Below are 21,040 nucleotides of genomic sequence, written 5' to 3'. Positions count from 1 at the left end.
AAGGAGGGAGAAGGTGAGAAAAAGCAGGAAGAAAAGAAAGAAGAGAAGAAAGAGGAGATGAAAGACAATGAAAGAAGGTAATAAAGAAGAGATGACATCATCTTCAACCAGCCAGCTGGATGAAGAGTTGGTGGGATAAGAGGTACACTAGAAAGGAGGAGACAGGAAAAGACATATTAATAGCAGGGGGAAAGGGAAGGAAAGAAAGAAACGATGAAGAGAAAATGGCAAAAGATACTTGTATTCAGTCAATTAAGTAGGGAGAAACTGGTAGGGGAAAAAGCACAATGTGGAGGAAAAATCAAAAAAGGAGTGGACAAAAAACATCAAATTGATTGAATAGGGAGACAAAACTAGGAGTAGAAAATGGTAATAAGAAAAAGGGTTCAAGTCTTACTGAACATCTGGCTCTGGGACTCTAGGGTACCTGGGTGCCACTCTAACCCCAGTGAGATCATACGAGGTCCTACTGAAGCCATCATGAGGTCTAAGTGAGGCTTTAAATGAGTGATCATCAGACTAATACCTGTCGCTGAAGACCCCACTTCCGTTCCTGACAGCTCACTAAGTTCGCTCACTCACCAGGTCGCTGACAAGCGGCAGTGGCTTCTTCCTGCGTAGATCTGGCATGCTGTCAATGCCATAGAGCACTCCAGCTGGCCTGAAGAGAGAAGAAAATATGTCAGGACCTTTAGTCTCCTCTTGAGTTACCGGCAGGTTCAATGTTCCATTCTCCTTGCTCATCTTCTCCCCAAAGAAGGATGAACTGACCCTCACCATGGGCCTTTAAGAGGGGAAAGGAGGACAGAAAGCGAGGGAAATAAAGCCATGGGATGACAAACAATGAAATCTGCTCTGAGAGTCTCCTTCTGAGGTTTTAGCCAAGGACTGAAAGCTCTTTTATTCCACTATGCCAGTCCAAGGCTCCCTTGTTTATTTGAAGACCCCTGTGCTCTGTAAAGCAAAGTGGGAATTGATGCTTAAGATAGCTTCTCTCAAAGTGACTCAGAGTGTGGCCTAGCCCTATGGTCACATCAACAGAAACCAGGAAAAAAATTACAGCTGGAGCAACTGAAAGTGAAGTGAAAGTGTCAGTCACCCAGTGGTGTCCAACTTTTTGCAACCCCATGGACCATCGCCCGCCAGGCTCCTCTGTCCACAGGATTCTCCAGGCAGGAATACTGGAGTGGGTTGCCATTTCCTTCTCCAGGTGATCTTCCCCATTCAGGGATCAAACCTGGGTCTCCTGCATTGCAGGTGGTTTCTTTACCATAGGAGCCACCGGGGAAGCCTATGAGCAACTTGAGATTTCTAAAACTCTTATACCTTTTTTATACTTATTAATTTTGCTGTTCTTTGCCTGTTATTCTGTAACAATACACAATAAAAATACAGAGAATTTCCTAAAAAGAACATATTTCTTACATTGAGATAATCTGGATTTTATCTCCAACTCTTCTACTAATTCACTACATATCCTCTGCCAAAATTCCTTCCTCTCTCTGGGTCTTGGTGTCACTTCCATAAAATGAGAGGAACTTTAAAAACCTCTCTGGCCTTTCGGAAACTATCCTTCTCAGCTTCAATTAAATTAACTCAGGTATTTGGTTTTCATGTAAGCAATGAGGTGGGGGAAAGTAGGGTGGCTGCGTTGTACACCACAGCTGGTCTGAAAAGAGGAATGTCACAGAAGAATAAGTATGTACTAGCTATATGGGAAAAAAATGGAGCCACAAATTAGGTCACGGCCAGGAGTTGGAGCAGGCAATCCGATATGCTGATTTCTAATCATCTAGCTTCCTGAATACGGGCAGTGAGTTTGTTTTCAATGAGACCACCTCACCTATGAAAGTTTGAAACTTGTGACGGTTTCTAAGGACTAAGCTGAAGGAAGGGAAAGATGACAACAGGGAGACATTTAGAAAATCCCTGCATGGCTCCATTTAAAAATAGCCTGGTTATGTTGCATTGGCATGTATAAGTTTAAAATAATTTGAAGAAAAAAGCTAAAGCCCTGAGGAAGGGCTGTTGAAGAAGCAACTGATGCCACAAATTTGTGGCTAATTCTGAAAACTATAAAATGTATACCTTAAGCCAAGAAGTGGTTTTTTTTGGCAACACAAATGAGCTTTTGACAAAAGAAGGGTGGCTCATTCACATGATTAACTCTTGCTATAAAAAAGACATATTGCAAGAAAAAGGAGCATTTAAAAATATAGTCGATAACTTTCTGATCTAATCTTTTTTCTTCCCTGGTGACGAGGAAGAGGAGGCAGACACTGAGAACTTCGACACCAGAAAGCCTTTGAGGGGCAAGGAGAGAAGGAAGAGCCTAACGGTCTCAAGAACTGTATGTGGAGGGCAGAGGTGGCGTGGGCACTTAAACACTTTCCTCTCTTAATAATAGTAAGTCATAGGCAGCAGCTGAACAATTTAAAATGATTCTCTGGTGCAATCACATGGGTCTGAAACTCCCAGACAAGAAACAGACAGAACACACAGAGCTCGTGAGGGATGCTACTCACGTCTTCACTCTAGTAGAATGGAGTAAGTAAGTGACTCACAACAGCTGAGGCCAGCAGCAAGCTAAGCAGTTACACTATCAACAGTGGAATAGAAGGAAACCAGTTCTAAATGCAGTTATTTTTCTAGTTTTCTCATCCTTATACATAAAGGGCATACTACCACTATGATGCAATACAGCAGAAATTCCAGAAGTAAGGATGGGGAGCCCCAAAGTTCCTTCCCCTGCTCTAGGGGAGCTATTCTGCAAAGCTCTCTCTTCTGTCTCTGGGGAATCAGTCTGCAGAGTCCTCTCCCCTGCCCCAGAGAACCAACTGTCTCGACAGTGGAACTTCTTCCTTCTCCAGAATCCACCTGATGAAGCTGTTTCTCCTGCTTGCCAAGGGAAAAGCTAACACAGCATAAGAGACTCTGTAAGACTCATAGAAACCTTGAAGTGCCACACTTACCCTTCTGGAAGCCACTGGGGCAAAGAGGGATCACCATCATCTGGAATCTTTAAAGAGAGAAAGAGAGAGGAGTTAGCTCCTGGGAAAGATGGGAGAATGCCATATTTCTTTGGTCAGGTAGTGAGCAGTAAAGTAGGAAGCTCAGAGCAGCATAGGTCACATACATCATGTGGTGACATAGCCAGCCTGAGGTAAGCCAGTTCCCTGATCAGCCAGGGCCACAAGCAGGCAGCTGAAATGAGTGGTACTTCATCTCCCTTTTCACCAGTGAACATGGAGGATATAAGCTCACAGAGAACCCAGGACTAAGGTCCACTGGGAGTGTAAGAGCTGCCAGAATGTAGAGCCCCCTCACACATCCATGGGTATAGAATAGTAAGCATGGGTCAAGAGAGGGCCCATGTAGGCTTCCAGGCCTCACTAAAGCAAAAGGACAACTTCATATACAGTCCAGTCTTTCAGCTATACTCTTAAGTTCTATTGGCTGCCATAGAGTCAGACCTGGTCTTTCTGGATTCCTATCTCATCTTCTAATTTGACTTGGCCTAGGGTCCTTGAAGCTGTAACTCACTGACACTGAGTACACCCTATATTTGATAAACTCGATATAACAAAAGAACCCAGGGCAGATTAGATACTTTGATTACCATTCTTGCAAATTTTATGAACTCTATAATAAGAAGCTGAAAACTGAAGCACCAAATAATTCAAGCAAGGAACCATTGGAAAACACTTTTTAAAGCTTTTTGTTAAAAAAAAAAAAAAAAAAATCTAAACCAAATCCTTCGGGCAGAGTACAGAGAGTTCCAAAGCTGCCAGGGCTCTCAGAGAACCAATGGCACCTGCTATTTAGGCTTAATAGACCTAGTAGTGGGTCTGGAGCTTTCTGTCCCTCCTTGTTCCTTTCACCCCCAATGACTTCCCTGCCTCCTGGGATCTGGACTCCAGCTAGCCGTCCTGAGCAAAGGAGCTCCAGATCAAGGGAAGCAGAGGTAAGCTGTTAGGCTCTGGACAGGGGGTGAAGTTTTGGAAGGGCTAAAGATGGGAGGAGTTATAGACAAAATGAGGCAAGAGAGTGAAAAAGAGAGATAGGACAGGCTAATCTGTGATGTAAAAGTGGGTAAGAGTAATCCTGGACCAGCAGGAAGCTCAAGATGCACTTTGGATTTAAGAGCCTTCTCAGGTCACCTGTGCTCTAATCAAGCCTATCTGCCTACTGCCTGAGGCCCTCCATGACCACATTTCACTGCTTCTGCCTCCTGCCCTGGTTCTATGAGTGGGATGATATGGTAGAGGGAGGGCCAGGCCCAAAAGGCAGTCAGAAGGTTGAATCAAGTCTCCTAAGGTTCCTGTGAGGGGTAGCCCATCCCTAAATCCCCAGACCCCATCAACCAGAACTTAGTCTCCCTTTAGAAACAGTCCACATTGAGCAGATTTTTACATCCTACCTAGAATTAGATGGTTGCCAGAAGCCAGTGGGCTTAAGGAAACAAAATCACAAAACATCTTTGGCAGCCAGGGTTCACAGGCTCAGATCATACACATTTCCTGTGCTTAGAGGGGGCAGTGGGTCTGCATAAGCCTGCAGACACAGTGCAGAGCATGCACACACAGGGCACAGGAGGACGGCCAGGGGAATGAGAGCAGGCCTCAGCAAAGTACCTTTAGGAGGTATATTCATAGACACAACTTATACCTGAGGAACCACAGGTGAGCACAGATCCTGCACGAAGAGATACAGAGTGTGTGCGCACACCCATTTGGGGGAGGACTCGGTGTTCACCAGGGCTCGAATCACCGGCAAAGCATACCCTCACCATCTTGAGGAACCAGTGCTTGCAGGCATAGAGCTTTAGTACACCACACATTTGCATGGTGTGGAGAAACCACACCACAGTTCTGCAGACCCTTGTGCTCACAGAGAGTTCAGGAAGCCTGCTCAGAAGCACAAAGCACATTCACGTTTAGGCCCCAAGCAAAAGGCACAAAAAGCCTACAAAAACTCCTGCTCTCAAATGCAAAGTGTGTATGCATGCTGGGCTCAGCGAGGGTTTACAGCATATGCCAGTCTGCAGCCACAAGTAGCAAATGGACACACATTGTGCAAAGTAGGAAAAGAGGAAGGCAGTCAGTACCTGGGGGAGTCAAACCAAACACAAGGGTAAGCACACACATGCTACACTGAATGTGCGCCATGCAGGCACACACATCCTCACAAGGCTCCACGGGTGTCTGCAGGAGCACACACAGGCATGGAGCATGCACACAAACTGCTTTCAGGACAAACACACCGGCTGCACGGGCCACAGCTCATAAGCACACATGCGTGTGCGCGCGCACACACACACACACTGTGCTCAGGAGGGAGGGGAGAGAACCAACAACAAAGGGGCCCCAAAGGGCCAGAGCACAACCTGAAGGGCTCCTCGCTTTCCTTCTGCAAGGAGAGAAAGAGCAGAAAAAAAAAGGGCAGAGAGGTTAGTAGATTCATCCTAAGCCAGGTAGAGCTAACCTCGTGGGACATGGAAGAGAGCTCGGAGAAGTCCCCTGAACAACTGGGCAGTTCACAGAGCCCGGGTCCCGGAATCTTCACCTCCTGTATTCACTGCCCCTGCTTTTTAGTTTAGAACCCAGGTTTGGCTACAAAAACCAAAACACCAAGTCGGCCTGGAAATTTCAGCCACCCTTTTCCTCCTTTACAAAGTGGTCTGCATGTAGGGTCAGGGCCACCCAGGCCACGAGACCAGCTGTGTTACCAAGAGCCACTTCCACAGGCTGTCTAAACTGACCAAACACAGAGCAGGTTCCTTCCTTAGAAGCTACACGAGCTCCTCTGAAAACCCCAAAGGCTTGGGAACTGAGCCGTCTCCCTTTTCTAAGACAGTCTGGCTACGTGTTTTGCCCCACAAGCCTTGGCCTGTTTTCCCAGAGCCTAAGTTAAGTTAGGCCAAGTTAAGGCCTGGAATTAAGGCCAGGACCTGGATGCTCAGTGGCCTAGATTTGGAGGCAAGTCCTTATCATAAGTCACTATGTTCTGAACGATAAAACCATGGCTGCATTCCCAGGTTTGATGATCTACCGAATGCAGAACGAAGAAACTGACACTTCCAGAAGGACCCAAACAAACCACAGGAGCAAAAGAATAAAGTCCAGAAATTACTCCTTTCCTATTTGCCAGACACTACATTGCCTTCTAGGCCACACTTGCTTGACAGAGGCTTCCTTCTCTAAGCAAAGTCCATTATCTGGGCCCATTAGCCCCTCTTTTCTTTTTTTCCCATCCCTTTGAATAAAGAATCACTGATGTTACATAACAAGTAGAAGGGAGACTCATGGAAACTAATAAGTTTCCAATTTTTCAAGCTATTTCTGATTACCTAATGGGTCACCTGACTTGACAGAAGGAATTCAGGAATAGGAATCTTACAAAACAGTGCAGAAAAGTGGGTGAGATTAAAAAAAAACATTTCTGGGAGAGGGAACTGTCTCTTCTACTACATCTACTCCCTACTTTCTGAGAACACTCTGTTCCCTTTGAAAAAGAAAGCTAGGCAACGAACACGAACTGACCCTGTGATTCAAATTGAAAAGGTTACTCTCTTTCTCCACTATCTTAAATATATTGCACACATCATGTCAAAGTTACTTCAGTTGTGTCCTTCTATACTTCCCAGAGTTCCCCATGATGCCTAAAGAAGAAAAGTCAATATATTGTCAAGGCTCTCCATGACCTGGCCTCTTGCATTGACTGGGTGAACTCAGACTTATTCTTAAAAACTTCGATCAAATATTAACGTTTCTGAAAATTTATCTGCCTTCCTCTCAAAAACAGAATTAGGTGCTTCTCTACTATGTATCCGTGGTACCCATGCTTTTGTGTACACACTTCTATGATAGTTTGTTGTCAGTATGTTTCATTGTTAATTGTCTGTATAAACGTCTCCCTTTATATATTGTGAATTTCTTGAGAGCAAGAATTATACATATATATTTTTTTTATTTCACCTTTGTAGTCTGAGGGTTTAGCACATCTAGTGTTTTCATGTAGTAAAAGAAACTTGAAATTTCAGGACTTAGAAAACAACAGCCTTTCTAAGAACATGTGTCTTGACTAAGAGAAAAGATAGGCCTCTTAGCCTGTACCATTTTCCAGACCCCAAAGAACTGCTGTACTAGTCCCTTCAGTTTGTCCCAACCACTGGCCAAACATTTTCTTATTAATAACTTAAACAAATCTTTCCTTGTAGGGAATCAAACACTTTGTGCCTCCTAACTTCTTAAAATGCCTTAGGATTTTTCCACTCAGATTTAGTTTTCAATTTAAGTGATACATGTCTATATAACACCTGCTTTGCAGGAAAGTTCCCGATCCCTAAGAATAATCTCACTCTTCCAGAGAGTCCATCTGATAAGGAAGAGACACACTTCCTCACTGTTAAAACAATCTTAACTCCGTTACTTAGCAGTCAAAGATTTGAGGCATTCAACTTATCTGAGCCTGCATTTCCTTATCTTTAAAAAGAAGATAAGACTATCGATTGCCCAGAGTTATAGTGAGGATTCATTTCTTTTAAAAAATTTTTATTTATTTTTAATTAGAGGATAATTGCTTTACAACGTTGTGTTGGTTTCTGCCATACATCAGCATGAATCAGCCATAAGTATACATATGTCCCCTCCCTCTTGGACCTCCCTCCTACCTCATCCCACCCCTCTAGGTTGTCTCAGAGCATCAGGTTGAGCTCCCTGTGTTATACAACAACTTCTCATTAGCTATCTGTTTTACATATGGTAATGTATATATTTCAATGCCTCTCTCAATCCATCCCACCCTCTCCTTTGCCTGCTGTGTCCACAGGTCTGTTCTCTGTGTCTGAGCTTCCATTCCTGCCCTGCAAATAAGTTCATCAGTACCATTTTTCTAGAGTCCATATATAGGCGTTAATACACAGATAGTTGTTTTCCTCTTTCTGACTTACTTTACTCTGTATAACAGGCTCTAGGTTCATCCACCTCACTAGAACTTACTCAAATGTGTTCCTTTTATGGCTGAGTAATATTTCATTGTATATATGTAACACAACTAATAATGATGGTGAAGATGATGACAGCTGCGAACACCAAGTGAACACAATACATATCTAGCATTTTATTTGAGTAAGCTCATTTACTTCTCACAACAACTCTACTGAGTAAATACTGTTATAATCTCTATTTTTCTATTGATTAAAACGAAGATCACAGAGACGTTAAGAAACTTGCCTGAAGTCACAGCAAGTGGCAAAGCCAAAATTCGAAACAGGTACTCTGGTTCCAGAATCTGGAACTATGTATACTGTAACCTGATGCGAAGAACTGACTCATTGGAAAAGACCCTGATGCTGGGAAAGATTGAAGGTGGGAAGAGAAGGGGACGACAGAGGATGAGATGGTTGGATGGCACCACCGACTCAATGAAATGAGTTTGAGTAAACTCCAGGAGGTGGTGATGGACAGGGAGGCCTGGCATGCTGCAGTCCGTGGGGTAGCAAAGAATCTGACATGGCTGAGCGACTGAACTGAACTGATCACAGATGATAGGGACTTTGCTGAAAAATCCAGGTAAGGGGAAAAGATATTGTCCCCAGTGGTGATGTTATGCTATGAAAACTTTATAAATGATTGTCAGGAGGCCTCATTGCTAAAAAGAACATCTAAGCAGAGATATGAAGAAAAATTAGTAAAGAAGCTCTTCAGAGTGCAAAGAGAAAAGTATTCCAGTCAGAACATACAGCAAGTGTAAAGTCTGAGGTGATAGCATAGCTGGTGTGAAGGAACAAGTCTGCCTTAGAGGATCATTTCAAATAGGGTCCTCATAAGCACTTTGGCTTTCATTCTGAGTGAGACAGAAAAAATCACCAGAAGGTTCTGAACAGAGAAGTGATATGATCTGACTTGTATTTTATGTGGATTACTCTGGCTGGGGAGAATAGACTGCAGACGGACAAGGGTAGAAGCCGGGAGATCAGTAAGACTACCACTATCATCTAGACGAGAGAAAACGGGGTGGTGCAGGGTTTAAGGCTCCATGCTCCCAATGCAGGGGGCCCAGGTTCAATCCCTGGTCAGAGAACTAGATTCCACGTGCTGCAACTAAGACCCAGCAAAGCCAAAAACAAACAAGCAAATAAAAAACAAAACAATGTGGTTTTTTTTTTTTAAAAAAAGAATGACTCTATGGATTTGGGGCTGAGCAGCTAGCTGCAAGAATGGAGTTGCCATTTACTGGTAAGGAAGACTATAGGGAAAGTAGGTTTGGCAGGGTTTGGCAGGACCAGGAGTTTGGTTTTGAATATGTCAAATCTGAGACGTCTATTCACATGGAAATGTGGGTGTTAAGTAGATGTGGAATCTGGTATTCCTAGAAGATATCTGGGCCAGACATCAATCTGGAAACACTTATGAAAATCATGAGACTGAAAGAGATTATCTAGGAAGTGAGTATAAATAAAAAGTAGTGGTCGGGATTGAATCCTGAGGTACTACAAGGGTGGGAAGATAAGGAGGGAGTAGCAAAAATGACTGGAGAAGGCAATGGCAACCCACTCCAGTACTCTTGCCTGGAGAATACCAGGGATGGAGGAGCCTGGTAGGCTGCAGTCCATGGGGTTGCTGAGAGTTGGACACGACTGAGCAACTTCACTTTCAGTTTTCACTTTCATGCATTGGAGAAGGAAATGGCAACCCACTCCAGTGTTCTTGCCTGGGGAATCCCAGGGATGGGGAGCCTGGTGGGCTGCCGTCTATGGGGTCACACAGAGTCGGACATGAGTGACGCGACTTAGCAGCAGCAGCAAAAATGACTCCAGAAGAAACGGTCAATAATGTTGAAGAAGAAACAAGACAGAGAGGTGTTCTGGAAGCCAAGTGGAGAAAGTATTTCAAAAAGAAGTAATCTAGGGACTACCCTGGTGGCTCAGTGGTTTAAGACTGCGCTTCCAATGTAGGGGATGCAGGTTCAATCTCCAGGTCAGAGCACTAAGAATCCTATATCACACATGGCCAAAGAAAGAAAGAAAGAAAGAAATTGAGGCATAAGAATAGACTAAAGATTAATGGACTAGAACTGGTAGTCCAGAAATAAACTTTTACATTTATGGCCAGTTGATTTTGACCATTCAACAGGTAAAGAATATTATTTTTCAATAAATGGTGCTGAGATAACTAGACATACACATGCTCAAGAAGAAACCTGGACCCTTATCTCACACCATTCACAAAAATTAACTCAAAATGAATCACAGACCTAAATATAAGCACTAAATAAAACTATGAAACACTTAGGGAAAAAAAGTAGGAGTAAATTTTTGTGACCTTGGATTAGACAATGGTTTAGCTACAAAACCAAAAGCAAAATCAACACGAGAATAGATAAATTGAGCTTCACCAAAATTTAAAACTTTTGTACTCTAATACCCATATTATGATGGCAAACCAAACAAAGCCAACCAGGAAATAACAAGTGTTATTTAGCAAGGATGTCGAAAAACTAGAACCTATGTGCACTATTGTTAGGAATGTGCAATGACAGCTGCTATAGAAAATAACACAGCAATGCCTCAAAAAAAAAAAAAATCAGGATTACCATATGATCCAACAATGACACTTCTTTGTATATACCCAAAAGAAATGAAAGCAAGAACTTCAACAGATATTTGTACACCCCTATTTATAGCAGCATTATTCACAACAGCCAAAATGTAGAAGAAACCCAAGTGTCCACTTATGGGTGAATGGATAAACCAATGTAGTATATATACATACAATGGAATATCATTCACCCTTAAAAAGGCAGGAAATTCTGACATATGCTACAACATGGTGAACCTCAAAGACATTATGTCAAGTGAAATGAGCCAGTCACAAAAGACCAAATATTGTGCAAATACACTTATATGAAGGTACCTAGAGCAGTCAAATTTAGAGAGACAGAAAGTACAATGGTGATTTGTCAGTGGCTGAGGAGAGGAGAGAACAGGTAGAGTTCTCTATCCTTTAGAGAAGTCTAATGGGTACAGAGTTTCAGCTAGAGAAAATAGAAAAAGTCCTGGGGATTAGATGGTGGTGATGACCACATGGTGATGGTCATGTGAATGAATTTAAAATGGCTAAAATGCTAAATTTTATGTTTTCTATATTTTGTCACAATAATTTTTTTGAAAAATAAAACATTTATGCTTCAAAGGACACCACAAAGAAAGTAAAAAGACAACCTAAAAATTGGGGGAAAATATTTACAAATTATCTGGACTTATGTCCTTATGTCCTTATTATCTGGACCCTTATGATTATACAGTGGAAGTGACAAATAGATTCAAGGGATTAGATCTGATAGACAGAGTGCCTAAAGAACTATGGATAGAGGTTCATCACACTGTACAGGAGGCAGGGATCAAGACCATCGCCAAGAAAAAGAAATGCAAAAAGGCAAAATGGTTGTCTGAAGAGGCCTTACAAATAGCTGTGAAAAGAAGAGAAGCGAAAGGCAAAGGAGAAAAGGAAAGATATACCCATTTGAACGCAGAGTTCCAAAGAATAGCAAGGAGAGATAAGAAAGCCTTCCTCAGTGATCAGTGCAAACATATAGAGGAAAACAATGGAATAGGAAAGACCAGAGATCTTTTCAAGAAAATTCTAGATACCGAGGGAACATTTCATGCAAAGATGGACACAATAAAGGACAGAAATGGTATGGACCTAACAGAAGCAGAAGATATTAAGAGGTGGTAAGAATACACACAGAACTATACAAAAAAGATATTCATGACCTAGATAACCATGACAGTGTGATCACTTACCTAGAGCCAGACATTCTGGAATGCGAAGTCAAATGGGCTTTAGGAAGCATCACTATGAACAAAGCTAGTGGAGGTGACGGCATTCCAGTTGAGCTATTTCAAATCCTAAAAGATGATGCTGTGAAAGTGTTGCACTCAATATGCCAGCAAATTTGGAAAACTCAGCAGTGGCCACAGGACTGGAAAAGGTCAGTTTTCATTCCAATCCCAAAGAAGTGCAATGCCAAAGAATGTTAAACTACTGCACGATTGTACTCATCTCACATGTCAGCAAGGTAATGCTCAAAATTCTCCAAGCCAGGCTTCAACAGTACATGAAGCGAGAACTTCCAGATGTTCAAGCTGGATTTAGAAAAGGCAGAGGAAATAGATCAAATTGCCAACATCTGTTGGATTATCGAAAAAGCAAGAGAGTTCCAGAAAAACATCTACTTCTGCTTTATTGACTATGCCAAAGCCTTTGACTGTGTAGATCATGACAAACTGTGGAAAATTGTTTAAGAGATGGGACTACCAGACCACCTGACCTGCCTGCCAATAAATCTGTATGCAGGTCAAGAAGCAACAGTTAGAACTTGACATGGAACAACAGACTGGTTCCAAATTGGGAAAGAAGTATGTCAAGGCTGTACACTGTCACCCTGCTTATTTAACTTATTTGCAGAGTACATCATGCGAAATGCCAGGCTGGATGAAGCACAAGCTGGAATCAAGATTGCTGGGAGAAATATCAATAACCTCAGATACACCTCAGGTAAGCAGATGACACCACTCATACGGCAGAAAGTGAAGAGGGACTAAAGAGCCTCTTGTTGAAAGTGAAAGAGGAGAGTGAAAAAGCTTGCCTAAAATTCAACATTCAAAAAACTAAGATCATCCGGTCCCATCACTCCATGGCAAATAGATGGAGAAACAAGGGAAAGAGTGACAGACTTTATTTTTCTCGGGCTCCAAAGTCACTGCAGATGGTGACTGCATTCACGAAATTAAAAGACGCTTGCTCCTTGGAAGAAAAGCTATGACCAACATAGACAGCACATTAAAAAGCAAAGACATTACTTTGCCAACAAAGGTCTGTCTAGTCAAAGCCATAGTTTTTCCAGTAGTCATGTATGGATGTTAGAGCTGGACTATAAGGAAAGCTGAGGGCCGAAGGATTGATGCTTTTGAACTGTGGTGTTGGAGAAGACTCTTGAGAATCCCTTGGACTGCAAGGAGATCAAACCAGTCCATCCTAAAGGAAATCAATCCTGAATATTCATTGGAAGGACTGATGCTGAAGCTGAAACTCCAATACTTTGGGTACCTGATGGGAAGAACTGACTCACTGGAAAAGACCCTGATGCTGGGAAAGATTGAAGGCAGGAGGAGAAAGGGACGACAGAGGATGAGATGGTTGGATGGCATCAATGACTTAATGGATGAGTTTGAGCAAGCTCCAGGAGTTGGTGATGGACAGGGAAGCCTGGCATGCTGCAGTCCAGGGGGTAACAAAGAGTTGGACACGACTGAGCGACTGAACTGATGTCCAGAACATATAAACAACTCTTACAACTCAACAGAAAAAGACAAACAACTCAATTTAAAAGTAGATAAAGGATTTAAATAGACATTTCTTCAAAGAAAATATAAAAATGGCCAATAAGCAAATGAAAAGATGTTTTAACATCATTAACCACTAGGGAAATGAAAATTAAAGCTAGAAGATATCAGTCACACTCACTAGGATGGCTCTAATAAAAATAGAATGGCTAGGATGTGGAGAAATTTGAACTTGCATACACTGCTGGCAGAAATGCAAAATGGTGCAACCACATTGGTAAACAGTCTAGAAGTTCCAAAAAAATGTGAAACACAGTTACCATACGACCCAGTGTTCCATTTCTAGGTATATACACAAGAGAATCAGAATATATGTCCACACAAAAACAGCAACATTATTCATAATAGCCAAAAACATGGTAAAAAACAACAACAACAAAGCACAACAAAATGTCCATCAACTGATGAATGTATGAACAAAATGTGTTATATCTGTATAATGGAATATTATTCAGCCACAAAAAGAAATGAAGCACCCATACGTGTTACAACATTGGTCAGTTTTGAAAACATTGTTCTGAGTAAGCTTAGGCTGTAAGAGGTCTCAAGCAGAGCAGTGAAGAAAGCTTTTTTCAAATCTTTCTTGTAGTAGCAGTCACTATTATATTGACTCAGTTTACCAGGCTAGGGTGACTGCTCTTGTGGACTCTACAGCCCGAGTGTGTTGGCCAGAGGCCTACCTGTGTGCTTATTTACCTTGCTCTATTCTTTGTGCTTTAAGGAATGGTGCTGGAGTCAGGCTGGATCTAGCACTGAAGGGATGCTGCAGTGGCAGCCTCTCTACCACCCCGTCTATAGCCCACAGACCAGAGTGGGTCTTGGAAAGCACCCAGAATTCTGGCTTGATCTCTTACTGGTGTTTCAGAACACTTCCTTCTCATTATTTCTGCTGCTGTCACAAGTTCCTGCATGGTCCAGTAGGATGTCAGCCCAGAAGAGAAACATTGCAACTTGAAGAACTGAGTCCCAGAGTTCTGGATGCTCAGGCTAACACTGACTCCCACCACAGTTAAAAGAGTTAGTAAGGAAGTACTGCTTTGATAGGAGTTGTTTCTACTGTTGCTGCAATACTGGGTTGGCCAAAAAGTTCATTTGGATTTTTCTATAACATCTTATGGAAAAAACTTGAATGACCTTTTTGGCCAATTCAATATAAAAATTTCTAAGTGCCCAGAAAGAAAGAAAAGGGGCTGCAAAGTTAAAGAGAGACCAAAACCCCTTCTATCTGAGGAATTATAGAAAGCTTCCTGGAAGAGTCGAAACTTTGGCTGTATGTTGAAGAACTGGGTAAATTTTCCTAGGTTGATGTGGCAAACGTAACACCTCAAGCTAGAAGGCAGCATGTATATGTGATATGCTGAAAACAAAGTACAAGGTGAATTTGTGAGACAGAAGATTCCTTCCAGGTGGAGGACCATGGGACAACAGAAGATAAGCCTAGAAATGTAAACTAGAGACCAGGTGTAGTGGCCTTGAATGCCAAGGGAAGAAACTGAGACTTTTTGATAGGGTATAAAGAGCAGCTCCAGGGATATTTGAAAGGAACATGATTTTAATTTTTCAGTTTAATTTTACGATGACATATTCATGATTCAAATTCTAAAAATTATAAAAAAGTGTAGAGTAAAAAATCTCATTTCACTAGTTTTTTACCTAATACCTTTTCTCATGGGCAATCCTATACATTTCTTATGTATCTTAGTGGTTTTTTGTTTGGTTGGTTAGCTGGGTTGTTGTTGTTGTTGTTGTTGTTTGGCCATGCCATGTGGCTTGCCAGATCTCAGTTCCCTGGCCAGGGACTGATCCTGGGCGACAGCAATGAAAGCCCAGAATCCTAACCACTAGGTCACTAGGGAACTCCTTTGTTAAATATTCTATACATATATACAAACAAACACTAAGGGTTTGTGTATGTATTCTTCATCTCTCCTTTTTATACAGATGTATGGTCTTCCCTAGTGGCTCAGTGGTTTAAAAAAAAAAAAAAATCCGCCTGCCAATGCAGGAGACATGGGCTTGATTCCTGAGTCAGGAAGATTCCCCTGGAGTAGGAAATGGCAACCCACTCCTTTCTTCTTGCCTGGAGAATCCCATGGACAGAGGAGCCTGGTAGGCTATATAGTCCATGGGGTTGCAGAAGAGTCTGACACAACTTAGCGACTAAACAACAACAACAAAGCATCTTATACATACTGTTCTGCACCTTGTTTTTTGAAATATGTCAATATATCTTTCCATTTCAGTTAAAAGGTACCTCTTTCTTTTTACAGCTGCATGGTACTGTATTTCATTGTTTGGATGTGCCAGTAAGTTATTTAACCAGCCTTTCTTAAGAACATTTAGGTTGTTTTCAATCTTCACTATTAAAAACAATTATCTCAGAAATAGCCTTGAACATATGTCCCTTCTACATGTGAAAATGTACCTGCAGGATATATTCTTGGAAGTAGTGCTGGGCCTCAAAGGGCATACATAATTCTCATGAATGTTACCAACTACCTTCCTTAGAGGTTATACCAATTTCCACTCCCATGCCACCAGCAAAGGATGAGTACCTGTTCTCTCACATCTTTGCCAACACAATATGTTTCATAATTTTAATCTTGCCTTAGAAAGATTAATCAGGTAATATGCGTAAGAGGACAACCTCATTTACATTTAAAATTAGATGAATAAAGCATAAGCTCTTTGGATAAATTTATTATAATTTTGACTGGGAGAGGTAATTTTAAAGCTACCTGTCATCTCCATGCTGCACAGAAAAGACTTTTCTCAATTCTTGTAGCCAAAAACCATTCCATTGTCTAAATGTTAGGTAAGCAGCCTTTAACTGGAGATGGAACAAAGGGAATATGACCAGTAGGGAGCAGAATCGTGCTCTTGGGCAGAGTCAGCGCTGCAAGCAGTTTTTGGACAGCTCCGAGTTAGAACTAAGGTTCTGTACTGTCAACTCCAGTACTGGGAAGAAGACAGGTCAGGATAAGGGAAATTCCCACAGTGGCCCACAAGATGGAGAAGCCTCATCAGCTGTTAGAGAAATGGCAATCTTACCTCAGCAAGAAGCTCATGGAGAATAATTTTAAAATGCAACACAGGATTGCATCAGCATTTTAGCTCCTATGAGAAACATGCCTCTTTTCCTCATTCCTGCCTCCTACCCCACACCTACTTTACACCAGGATAGCCTAAAGTTCTGCAGCTATAAACTATGTTTGCCCAAATGCTCTTCCTCTTTTGAAAAGGTACTTTCTAAAGCTCCTGCCAATAAACTGGGAGCTCCCTATGGACAAGAACTCTTTTTCTGTTGCTTTTCAATTCTGTCACTCCAATTCCCACAGGATCAACTTACAAATTTATACCACAGTAATTGAGACTGATTGAAGATGTGAACCTCCCCCATCACCTTGTGAAGCTCACCACCAAGCTGGATCTCATGCTGGCCTGATGCAGGTCACACCCAGCCAGCTGCAAACCCATTCACCAGAGACTTGAAATACCTGGGTGCGTGTCTTCTACTGAGAGATGGTCTGTCTTCTGTACTAGCTCGTGTCTAAGTTTTTTCTGCCTCAGTCTTTTCTCTCTTAGAACATCTTTAAAATTGCCGATGCATCTGTTGAGGTAGACGGTCTCTGTGCACACTCGCTCTAGGCTTAGTCTGCCCTGTTGGGGAGATTCAGGCCTGCAACAAGTTTCATTTCCCAGACACGGGGCCAGAACAAACCCTGGTGATGAATATGCAAGAGGCAAGTTACTGGAAGCCAGAGAGGAGTTTCCGGGATTCTGAGAGGTCTGGTCTCCCTGGGCAGAGATGCCCACTCCACCAGACAGCACGCTGAGTATGCTCTCACTCCCCTGACTCCCGGGGCTCCCCAGTGAGAAATCCTGAGCACCCCCTGAACTCACTGTGCCAAGAAGTCTATCACTGTTCTCGGACTGGGAGCCACTCTCAATGCTTTCAAGGTCCTCAGGGGTGATGGACCCACTGTTCTCCAGCTTCTGAAACACTCCCTGCAAAGCTGAACGAAAGTGGTCAATTGCTCGGCCCAGTTTACTCGTGTAAAACTTGATCTCTATATCTTCATCCTCCTGAGAGCCACCCAGGTGAGAGGACTTTTCCAAGACATCTTTGAGGACCTGAGCGGCATGTTCCTCCTCTTCATTCAAGTCAATATGAACCATGTCATTGAAAGTCTCGGGCCCAATGCTGATTTCCCCCATCAGGCTGTCACAGCTCAGAGTTGCAAACCTTCTGGACTTATCTGTCAAGAGGTCCTCTAGCTGCTTTGAGCTCAGAATATCCAACCCAGCTTCACAGGCCTGGAGTTTGTCCTCTGTCTTCAGCAACCCAGAGAGTGACAGGCAACTGCCAGTCTCACTTTTGTCACTGCAGCTGTTTTCTGTTTTTGCTGCTTTATATGCTTCAAGTCCTTGGTTACACTGTTTGAAAACCTGGGATTTCCCAGAATCCTCCTCTTTCGAGATTAACACTAGGGAAGGTTCCTCACATTGATGGAGGGTGGACAAAGAAGCCTCTCTTCCCGTCAACTCACTGCAGGAGCCCCTGAGAACCTGGGGGTTTCCTGATGTTCCTCTGACTTTCCCCCTTGGCTTAGACTCATCACTTGGCTTTGCCAAATCATTCTTGGGTGGGAAGCAAAGGCCTTGCTGTTCAGGGGTCTGGGGTTCTCTATGTTGATTCTGAGGCTTCATTTGATGTGCTCCTGTTATTGGTCCTCTGTCCCCTGTTTCCACCTGAAAAACTGGTTCATCCAGGTGTAAAGAATTCAAATTATGATGCTGGAGTTGTTGTTCCAAAGATGAGAGAGACTGCTTTGGGGGATTCTTAGAGCATGGTGGCTGGCTTGGTTCTTCTCTGGTGGCAATCCGGACCCCCAAACTCTGTAAGAGGATGGATTTCTGCAATATGAGGTCCCTATGCTCTAGATGGGCAAGCTTCACAACAGTAGGCCTGGGAGCTGGGGCTCTGCCAGCTCGGTAAGCCTCTTTAATGAACCTATTGCACTGCATGCCATTAACACACATGTGCTTGGCCAGGAAGTTGTGAGCCAGTTCCATGGTATTCTCCCCATCTTGCTCAGGAAGTCCATACAGATACAGAATGGCTTCCTCGCTGGGTCTGTCCACATGGGGTTCCTGGGCCTTTCCCCCCACACACCCTTTGGCCAGGGAACTGCTGCCCACATGCAAGCCTTCTATTTCACTCAGAACTGAGTCTACACAGCTAGAGACCTCATCCACTGAACCTCGGACTTGGCTCAAGTGCTGCCGCAACTCAGCAATCTCAGTTTGGAGACGGCTGATGCCCTGAAGCTCTCTGATGATATAGTCCACTACATCCCCCAAAGGTTCTCGCTGTTCATGGCGACAGCCTTGGCCAAGGCCTCTGGACAAGAGGGGTTGATCTCTCTCTGAGGGCTCTGGACAGCTTGTGGTAATGCTGGCAGATGAGAGGTCCTGAGAGGCAGACCCTGAAACACAGGCTGTGGAGCCCAGAGGAAGCTGGCCACTGGCCTGCTGCCCGAAGCTGCAACGCTGGGCCAAGCTCCCATCTGTATCCCCACCAATGGCGGAGGCTACAGGCCCACAGTGAGGGGGCAGGAAGCTGTCCTCTGGCAAGGTTCCGACAGGGCCTGAGGACTTGCTCTTGATGCCACACAGAGTCTCTGCCTTAGCTTTATCTGAGGAAAACCTGGAGGAGGATCCCAAGGTGACCATGATTTCTTCCTCTGACTCTTGCAACAATCGCTTCATTTTCTCCCTCAGGGTCTGAGGGATTCTCAAGCTTGTTCCTCTTGTTTCTGGTCAGGATGGTTAATAGAGATTGTGTTAGAAGGCAATATCCTGACCTGCTCTTTTCCGTCTATTTTTAGCAATTATTGCTGGCTGATGCCTGGGGCTTGGCCCACAGTGATGCCTGGAATGGTCCCATGTGTGGTCTCAAACCTGGCACAAGTCCCTGGATCCTGGTTTGACTCTTACCCTGCAGCTAGTGAAAAAGGAAAATAGTGTGCTTGGATCAGAAGGCAGCATGGTAATATGAATCAAGCCGTCAAGCAGGAATAAGAACATTACCTTCTAAGACTCTAGGAGTCAACAGTGACCTGCCTACCAAGGCTAGCCTTAAAGGTTACAGGCAGTCACTTCTCTCTCTCTCCTTGGCTTCCCATCAGAGTTTTGATGTAAAATCAGATCAAGCCCTTGTGTTGTGAGCAAGGGCTGATGCCAAAGGCATCAGGATTGAAACAGACTCCTGGGAAACAGGTGGGATGAACTCGACAGAGACTGAAACTTTACAAATTCAACATGAGGCTCAGCAATGAACACACAGATGTTTAACCACCAAAGCTCAAATCACACACACAGTAACAGACAAGACATGGAATGTTTCTTCCCCCCTCTGCTTCCAGTTTGTTGTTCTGGTGAAGACTCAGCTACTTAAAGGTTTGCTCTTGCCTGTGCTTATAGCACAAAGTGTTTTCCCTCTGTTTAGTGATAGCAACTCTTCACTTGGAGAAAGGACCATAACAAGAAAGTGATTTCCTAGCTGTCTACTGCTGGAGTAACAGAGCGCTGCTCTAACCCTCTGAATGGCCTGGAGAGAACAATACATGTGGCAGGCGGGGAGTTGGTTACATTGGAGAGGGTTACAGGGTGCGCTGCTGTTCTCCGAAAAGGTGAAAAAAGACCTGCCACCAGTCTCGCCCCTAAATACTAAGCTACCAGTGACTGTAACTTACAGAGATGACTGTTACCTTCTGGGGGGGTGGGAGTGGGATGGGAATTCATTCCCTTTTTACTGGAAAAATGCAGAATGTAGGGAAGGAGCAGAGTGGAAAGGACAAAGGGTGAAACAGAGAGCCCAGGAGTGCATGGGACTGCCAGTACTCTCTGGTTCTGCTGGGTCAGCTGGGGATGGGTCACATAGGTTGGTGGGAGACACACTACCCTTCCTGTTCTTCAACTGGAGATGATTTCTCTATTTTCTAGATTTGACCTAGATTTCTATATCTCCTAACACCCCTCCTCCTTCTCTTTTAACTCAAGTTAACCCTAAAAAGTGAAAACTGTCTGTGAAGAATACAAGCTGACTGCTCCCATAGCAATCATTTGTGGGGAAGACCACCAACTATAGTCTGTGGGTCTGAAAATTAAAAGCACTGGACTTCTCCAGACTAAGAAGAACCAGAAGAACAAGTCCCAAGACTTGAAATAAAGATGAAGCTGACCTCTTTTACTGGAAATAACTAGGCCAAGAATCAAGAGACTAGATTAATTTCCTTTTCATTTCTTCCCTTCTTCTCTCTAGCTCATGTAAAAACTCTGACTTCATCAAGGAATTCTTCATTTAAGAACTCTAACCATCCTGTGAGGCATCGGAGAGGCCTAATTACTGCTTTTTAAGCATTACTGCTTTACTTCAATGTTTCAAGGGGTCAGGATCAGCCATACCCATAATGTGGTCAACTCAACCTAGTCTCTGTGTGTGTTTATGTGTATGTGAGAGAGAGAGAGAGACAGATACACAGACAGACAGACAATACATGCACAATCAGAACTCTTGAGTCTAGGGTTTAGAGATCCAGTTGCCTAGACATCAAAGCCCCCAAT

The 21,040-nt window shown here is 43.3% G+C and overlaps 1 protein-coding gene across 10 annotated transcripts in view; it reads right to left on the bottom strand.

Moving 5' to 3' along the window:
* The window catches only part of UNC13B (unc-13 homolog B), a 207,791-nt gene that overhangs the window by 36,016 nt on the left and 150,735 nt on the right, over positions 1–21,040 (bottom strand). For all 10 annotated transcript variants that reach the window (XR_014058950.1, XM_081507724.1, XM_081507735.1 and 7 more), the window contains 2 exons: positions 2,973–3,019; positions 583–661 (listed from right to left, as the gene is read on the bottom strand). Coding sequence is in view for 9 of the 10 variants with exons in the window: in XM_081507724.1 (XP_081363850.1) it covers positions 583–661; positions 2,973–3,019 (126 nt within the window). In the remaining variant the exon portion in view is untranslated. The remainder of the gene's footprint in view (positions 1–582; positions 662–2,972; positions 3,020–21,040) is intronic.

Source organism: Giraffa tippelskirchi, chromosome 1, assembly GCF_054371585.1.
Source record: "Giraffa tippelskirchi isolate mGirTip1 chromosome 1, T2T-mGirTip1v1.2.pri, whole genome shotgun sequence".
In the NCBI taxonomy this organism is placed as follows: domain Eukaryota; kingdom Metazoa; phylum Chordata; class Mammalia; order Artiodactyla; family Giraffidae; genus Giraffa; species Giraffa tippelskirchi.
Note: the sequence above shows the minus strand (reverse complement) of the source record. Positions and strands in the feature narration are given on the sequence as shown.